The sequence below is a fragment of the Oncorhynchus mykiss genome, chromosome 30 (assembly GCF_013265735.2).
Source record: "Oncorhynchus mykiss isolate Arlee chromosome 30, USDA_OmykA_1.1, whole genome shotgun sequence".
NCBI classification, from domain to species: domain Eukaryota; kingdom Metazoa; phylum Chordata; class Actinopteri; order Salmoniformes; family Salmonidae; genus Oncorhynchus; species Oncorhynchus mykiss.
The window spans coordinates 9,011,208-9,019,349 of NC_050570.1; the positions used below are offsets into that span (position 1 = coordinate 9,011,208).

The 8,142-nt window shown below is 43.0% G+C and overlaps 1 protein-coding gene across 1 annotated transcript in view; it reads right to left on the reverse strand.

The window, feature by feature from the left end:
• Positions 1–813: 813 nt before the first annotated feature.
• Positions 814–8,142, reverse strand: part of LOC110521271 (tripartite motif-containing protein 16-like) — a 9,261-nt gene continuing 1,932 nt past the window's right edge. The window contains exons 3-6 of the mRNA XM_036969442.1: positions 2,105–2,338; positions 1,787–1,946; positions 1,602–1,661; positions 814–1,367 (exon numbers count right to left, since the gene is read on the reverse strand). Of these exons, the coding sequence (XP_036825337.1) occupies positions 847–1,367; positions 1,602–1,661; positions 1,787–1,946; positions 2,105–2,338 (975 nt within the window). The 3' untranslated portion in view covers positions 814–846. The remainder of the gene's footprint in view (positions 1,368–1,601; positions 1,662–1,786; positions 1,947–2,104; positions 2,339–8,142) is intronic.

Here is an 8,142-nt window from a genome sequence, read left to right on the forward strand (position 1 = left end):
TCGAGGCCGGTGTCGGCGCGCTGCGGGAGCCGCGCGTCAAGGGGGGGGTACTGTCACGACTCCGACCGAAGGTGGCTCCCCTTCCCGTTCGGGTGGCGCTCGGCGGTCGTCGTCGCCGGCCTACTAGCTGCCACTGATTATTTCCTCCCCCTCCCTTATGTGTTCATTGAGTGCACCTGTTTTGAATTCTGTATAATTAGTGAGGCTTTATTTAGTCAGCCGGCCCGCCTGGTTCCTTGTGCGGGATTAATTATTGTGACCTTCTGTGTTGTGTAAACTTGTGTGCACGTCTGTGAGTTACGTGCTTTCCCATTTTCGTGGGTCTTTTCTGGACCGTTTAAGTCCCCCTGTTTGGGGCGTTTGTTTTGTTTACGCCCTGTGTTTTCGTGGGGTTGGCTTATGTTCACCGTTGTGGTGCATTAAAATAGCACTCCCCTGAACTCTCTGCTTCCTGCGCCTGACTTCTCACCCACTACACTCAGAACGTTACATATAGACTATACCAGCATGACTAGTATCTATGTGGACCCTACTACAGTTTAACCAGCTCAGCTATAGATTACACCAGCATGACTAGTATCTATGTGGAGACCCTACTACAGTTTAACCAGCTCAGCTATAGACTACACCAGCATGACTAGTATCTATGTGGACCCTACTACAGTTTAACCAGCTCAGCTATAGATTACACCAGCATGACTAGTATCTATGTGGACCCTACTACAGTTTAACCAGCTCAGCTATAGATTACACCAGCATGACTAGTATCTATGTGGAGACCCTACTACAGTTTAACCAGCTCAGCTATAGACTACATCAGCATGACTAGTATCTATGTGGACCCTACTACAGTTTAACCAGCTCAGCAGTACTATAACAGAGATAAAACCCAGGATAGAGGGGCTGAGTGAATGTGGTCTGGACTCTGTGGAGGAGGGTCATTGTGTCAGAGACACTGTAGAAGGACAGAGTACCTGCCTTGTGATCCAGGTACACTCCTACTCTGGAGGACTGAGGGCCTGATACTTTAGTCTTAACATTATTGTGTCTGAAACAATAACCACCACTAAAGCACTGGTACTGTAAACTCCAGGACTTGTTATTGTATCCAAATACATCATCTGTCTCTGTTCTGCTGATGTCTTTATATGAGACTGCTGTAACAACAACATTACCACTCCACTCCACCTCCCAGTAACAGCGTCCAGACAGACCCTCTCTACTCAGAACCTGGTACTGGTTGGTGAATCTGTCTGGATGGTCAGAATATGGTTGGACTTGGCGTGTATAGGTAACCTTTCTGTTCCCTTCAGACAGAGAGAGGCGTGTGCCTGCTGTGTTTGGGTCCAGTGTGAGCTGACAGGAATCTGGGAGATGATCAGAGCAGAGACCAATGAGGGGAGTTAGAACAATAAGTTAAGTCAGATACTGTATCTACCCTGTCTTTGATTAGAGCACAGCAGAGATCAAATCAGAGAACTATGAGGAGTCAGATAGATACCCAGTCTTTGATTAGATCTACTATTGCTATATATTTCTAGAGGGATTGTTAGGAGTGTCATTAAAAAGAGACTTAGTTACTTCACAGTAAAGAGACTCACATTGTAACAACTGTTCTCTGGTCTTGGGCTCTGGAGACAGTACAGCATCCACTATATTCACTACAGACACACAAACACATTGACAGAGAGAGGGAATGTTATCATCATGCCATATTCCACATGTATATGACTAGTAGGGAACTTTCAATGGTCTAAAGTTGATGTTCTTATTATTTTCAACACACCTGTAGTGGAGATCTTGGTCCATTCTCCTTTAAGGAAGTCTTTTAGTTTCTCTCTCAGTTCAGACACAGTCTTACTCACATCTCCAAAGTACTGAAGAGGACAGACAACGATGCTGGGTAAGTCTGAAGATATACTGATATTGGAGAGAGACTGATAACTCTGGAGAGAGGGAAAGAGAGAGAGAGAGAGAGATGGACAGACAGACAGAGAGAGACAGACAGAGAGGGAGTGAGACAGACAGGACAACATAATGATTGAGATGAATAGTTTCACATTAAGTTAATTTCATATCACATGTAACAAGGCAGTTTAGTTACCTGGAGGAAATGGATGTGATCCTCTGTGTGTGAGAGCTGCTCCAGCTCAGTGCTTCTCTTCCTCAGCTCAGCGATCTCCTGCTTCAGTTGCTCCAGGAGTCGTTCAGCTTGACTCACTTGAGCCTTCTCCTGGTCTCTGATCAGCTCCTTCACCTCAGAGCGCCTTCTCTCAATAGAGCAGATCAGCTGAGTAAAGATCTGATCACTGTCCTCCATTGCTGCCTGTGCAGAGTGCTGTAGAGAGAGAGAGAGAGAGAGAGAGAGAGAGAGAGAGAGAGAGAGAGAGAGCGAGAGAGAGCGAGAGAGAGAGACTGGCTTGCCATCCTCATTACACTAACACCACATCCCTCCTTAAAACGCATTGTGTGCCACCACAACCTCCACACAATCACATTATAGAGTACCCACAGTACAATACACCATCCAGCACCACATTCCAACCGTACATCCAACCCCTCCTCTCCAGCCGTACAGACAGCCCCCCTGAGCCTCCACACTGTTGATCATTTTGTAAAACTCAAACTCAACCCTAAGGCGTCAACAGTAATGACATTACCCTGGCAACACAGAAAAAACATGATGACCAGTCTGTCATTGCAGAAAACGGACACCCTTCCTCAACTCCCAGGTCAACCCGAGCCAACCAGCAATTGGTGTCCAGGGCTCCATGTAATACCCTCCACTGGATGACCCCTGACCTTTCCAGCACTAGGAGCTTATAGAGCACCATCCACCTATACCCTGCCATGCTCTCAGCCCCCATAACCCCCTGCCACTGATGCCCCTTCACTCCCTCTAAGCCCACCTCAGTACGGTACAGTAGCCTCTGTGCTGCTGAGTCAGAACGCTGCCACCCTGCTCTCCAGGTCCAACAAACCCAGTGATCAGTGGATTGTGGAATATGGTCTCCTCCCATACCCACGGCCCAGGCACCACACCCCCGTCTCGTGTGGGTCTCAGCAGCTGCCAGACCCTCAGTACTGCAGCATAGAAATCAGAGACCCCTGCTGTATTGAGTCTCTCCGGCCGGTTGATGAAGAGCTGCTGATCCAGCCACAAACCCAATTCCATTTTCCCTAAATGGCACAAAAAATTACGACCTTTTTATTTGACCACTAAAACCTGTTCTTAGGAAGAAACTGGAAAAAATATAATAAAAATAATAACTGGTTTATGTTTTAGTTACCAGCATTTGGTAAAAACATTTTACGATGCCCAAACTTAGATCATTAGAAATAATAGGTTATCCTGATTAAAATGGTGTAGAACTTCAAACCATTAAAATAAATACATCTATTAGAGATACTTGTAGAAGTAGACAGACATGTCCCTATTTCCACAAAACAATGGCAGTCTGAAAGTTATAACCTGCTTACTATTTATCTACTACCATTTGACCTTTGGTGTTTAACATTTAGTGGTTTGTGATCTAGCAGTTATGAGCAGTGGGCAGTAACAGAAAGGTGGCTGGTTTGAATCCCCAAGCCGACTAGATGAGGAACGTGTCGATGTTCCCTTGTACATCAACAGATGTAGGCTCTTTACCCTGGATAAGAGTGTCTCCTAAATGACTCACATGTAAACTTGGCCTCTGTGAAAGCGTGGCTAAAACATACAAACTTTTCATTATTCACAGACAGACTCCTCTGAAGGCAGGCAGCACACTCCTGAAAACTAACTGCTCAGCAAAGTCTCTTTTGAGAGCTACCAGATATATATTAAAAAAAGCAAATTTTCAGTGTCTGTGTCCAGTCTTTGTTTATATGTTAAGGGGGTGTTACTTTGGCAGATAATGTCACCCATCTAAATACATATCTATATTTTATATAATTAACTAAATGTAGGGCGTTTTTGGTTTACGTTAGTGATAAAATGAACTAGAACATTTAATATTTTACAATTCTGAGTAATTACTACTTTAGTAAGGATAAACACTTTATTCAGTACTGCTGCAGTTGCTAAATAATTCCAATAGGTGGCAGCATAAGACAGATAAGATTAGTTTAGGTCAAGTACAAGTAGCCAACTCAACAAGCCCTGCCAAAAGCTTGCTAAGTCAGCGGCAGCGAGCGCTCTGCCTTCTCACACAAGAGAGGGGCATGTTGAGGTACATTTACTAACCGTGAGGGTTGCATGATGTCATTTATTGTTGGACTGGAAGATGCATCGTCTTTTCTATTCCGAGGCTGTTTACTCCCAATATTAACATCGTGTTATAATGCATGTTTACTAGGGTTGAGGTTAACACATCTGACTAGTGATTATTTGACCAGGGTTCAATACCTGCTATACTTGATATTGTTTTGTTCTCCCAAAAGCAACACAGGTTTAATATGAGATATAAAGCTAACTGTAAAGTAATGAGTGACCATTTTAGAAAATCATGGGACATATAGTCTTTGGTTGCATGCTATTTTATGTCAATCATATTGCTGCTTGTAGCCAATAACTGTTGCTTCATGGTCTTATGCTGCCATCTATTGGAAATATTTACCAATTAAAAGTTATTAATTCACGTAAAGACGGGTGATGCAACTGAGAAATAAAGTGTATTTTTCTTATTCATTCCAGAGATCAGTCTCGAACCTGCCCAATGCCAACTGCAGCCATTTAGAAACAATATATCATCAAAAAGATCATTTCTTAATTTAAAAAAATGTCTTCTGGCTGTTTAATGGCTGTTTAATGGCTGTTTAATGGCTGTTTAAATCGGTCACATCTTGAAAAAGAGAACAGGGACGTTTTGTTTAGGTTTTGCACCTTTACCTGAAAAATATATATATATCTTGAACCATTACGACAATCTTGGTGGCAATACGTCAACCATCACTAACACTGAGTCAACTACAACGTGTACCCAGGTGGACAGTGAGCTTCCTCACCAAGTAGCTGTTACCTAGTTAATAATAAGTTACCTGAGGTAAACCTACAAGGTTAACGCGGGCTGGTCTCATTGATAACAGTAGTGAAGCTGACATTGTGACACAGAACAATGGACTGGGAATAGAACTTTCAGAAGGTGAGTTGGTGCCACAGTGTTCAATACAACTAATAGGAGCTGGCAGGGTGAGACATCACCTAAAATAAGACCTGTTTATTCAATACAACTAATAGGAGCTGGCAGGGTGAGACATCACCTAAAGTAAGACCTGTTTATTCAATACAACTAATAGGAGCTGGCAGGGTGAGACATCACCTAAAATAAGACCTGTTTATTCAATACAACTAATAGGAGCTGGCAGGGTGAGACATCACCTAAAATAAGACCTGTTTATTCAATACAACTAATAGGAGCTGGCAGGGTGAGACATCACCTAAAATAAGACCTGTTTATTCAATACAACTAATAGGAGCTGGCAGGGTGAAACATCACCTAAAATAAGACCTGTTTATTCAATACAACTAATAGGAGCTGGGCAGGGTGAAACATCACCTAAAATAAGACCTGTTTATTCAATACAACTAATCTGCAAATCAACGTTAAAGGTGCATGGCGCCACCTACAGTGCTGGAGTGTGTTCAATCACAGTTTACAACATTTCTAAATCCTCCTACATAACTCAATACTTCTGAGAAAATAAAAAAGAGCCCTACTAACTTCTAATAGACCCTCCCCCATCCCCAAAATCCCTTTCAATCCCCCCCAAACCCCCCCAACCTCAATGACCCTACACTTCAATCTTTCCCTCTCTTCAACATCCTTACAACAATATAACAACACATGCTCCACCGTTTCATCAACAAATACCCTCCAGACACAAACCATCCACATGCTGCCAACCAGATGAATTACCAGTTGAATGGTTCATTTCCTAAACACAATTGAGTAAGCACCACCTCTTCCTTCCTAATCTAACCTTTGAATCTTGGTCTACCAACCTTTCTTTGGAGGGCATATAAATGTTGTCCCTTGTGCTCAGAGTCCCATCTCTTCTGCCACACATCTATCAAAATGGCTCTGATCTCACATTTGGCCTCACCTCTACCCAGTGGAACATTAATATCAATTATATCTTGTTTTAAAGCTTTTTTAGCGAACTGGTCTACAATTTCATTCCCTTCCACACCTGAATGTGCTAGGACCCAACATAATCTCACTACTACCCTTTCTCTCAATTCTCCATTATAACACTCCAATAGTATGGCAGCTGCTCGGTCTCCGACTGCAAGGCACTGCAGAGGGTAGTGCGAACGGCCCAGTACATCACTGGGGCCAAGCATCCTGCCATCCATTACCTCTATACCAGTCGGTGTCAGAGGAAGGACTTAAAAATTGTCAGACTCCAGCCACCCTAGTCATAGACTGTTCTCTCTGCTACCGCATGGCAAGCAGTACAGGACCGCCAGGTCTAGGTCCAAGACGCTTCTAAACAGCTTCTACCCCCAAGTCATAAGACTCCTGAACATCTAATCAAATGGCCACCCAGACTATTTGCATTGCCCCCCCCCCTCTTTTACACCGCTGCTACTCTCTGTTGTTATTATCTATGCATTGTCACTTTAATAACTCTACCTACAGGTACATATTACCTCAACTAACCGGTGCCCCTGCACATTGACTCTGTATCGGTACCCCCCTGTATATAGTCTCCACATTGACTCTGTATCGGTACCCCCCTGTATATAGTCTCACTATTGTTATTTTACTGCTGCTCTTTAATCACTTGTTAATTTTATTTCTTATTCTCATCCATCTTTTTTTAAACTGGTTGGTTAGGGGCTCATAAGTAAGCATTTCACAGTAAGGTCTAAACTTGTAGTATTCTGCGCATGTGACTAATAAAACTTGATTTGATTTAGAAGGTCACTCCTATTAGATAAACCAGATGATAAACTATTCAATACAGGCAGAGAATCTGAGCATCCTATAATTCTAACAGGTTGTACGTCCTCCACCCACTGGAGTGCAACTATTATCACCAACAGTTCAACTGAGTATGCTGACAGTTCATCTGTTAGTCTTCTACATATCTACACATCAAATTCTGCTCCTGTGCTCCACTATCTGGGTTCTACATATCTACACATCAAATTCAGGAAGGTAAACGTCTGCTCCCGTGCTCCACTATCTGGGTTCTACATGTCTGCACATCAAATTCAGGAAGGTAAACGTCTGCTCCTGTGCTCCACTATCTGGGTCCTTGGATCCATCTGTGAAACGTGGTAAAAAAGCATAACTTCTACTAATGTAATTGTCAACCAGTTTCCCTTTATCACTGACTTCTGACCAATCTTTCCTTTTCTCTACCAAGGTTAGATCAACAACAGGATCTGGGAGCAACCATGGAGGAACATCCCCTATCACCACAGAAAGGCCAACCTCCAACTCCCTCAAGCCACTGTCATCAGCAAGCTTTCCAACTGTCCAACCAAACCACTGCCTTGTCTACTAGTATATTCCCAACAGTCATCTAGAACAGTAGCAGTGGGATGCTCAACCTCACAGCCTTTCAACCCAATAAGCTAATGACAACTTATTACGTCGTATATCGAAAGGCATCTCACCTGCCTCCACTAGTAAGACACATACAGATGTTGATTTAAATGCACCAATACATATCCTTAAAGCTATATACTGGATTCTGTCCAGCTTCTGAAAACAAGTCTGTGCCACTGTTCCATAAACTATACACCTGTAATCAATTGTTGTCCTGATCAGAGCTCTATAAATATCCATCAACAATTGTCTGTTAGCACCCCATTCATAACCAGAGACCCACACAACCAACTACAGCAAAAGTGTTTGAATGAGAGAGAGAGAGACATCGTTACAACACTGAACATAGATATAATATAACATATCTTCTTCTTTGGAGTTTAACAGCGGTTGGCATCCAATATGTTGCATTACCGCCCCCAACTGGACTATAATATATATAGTCCATTATACTTTGTGATACAAAAGGGGAAATTATGACAATACTAAATAAAACCATTTCAACGAACCCTACAGTCATTAAAAACCCACTACCCCATTCCACTACTTTGACCCTGTCTGCTCCTGCACCATGACAACGACCTGGGAGGACGGGACACCA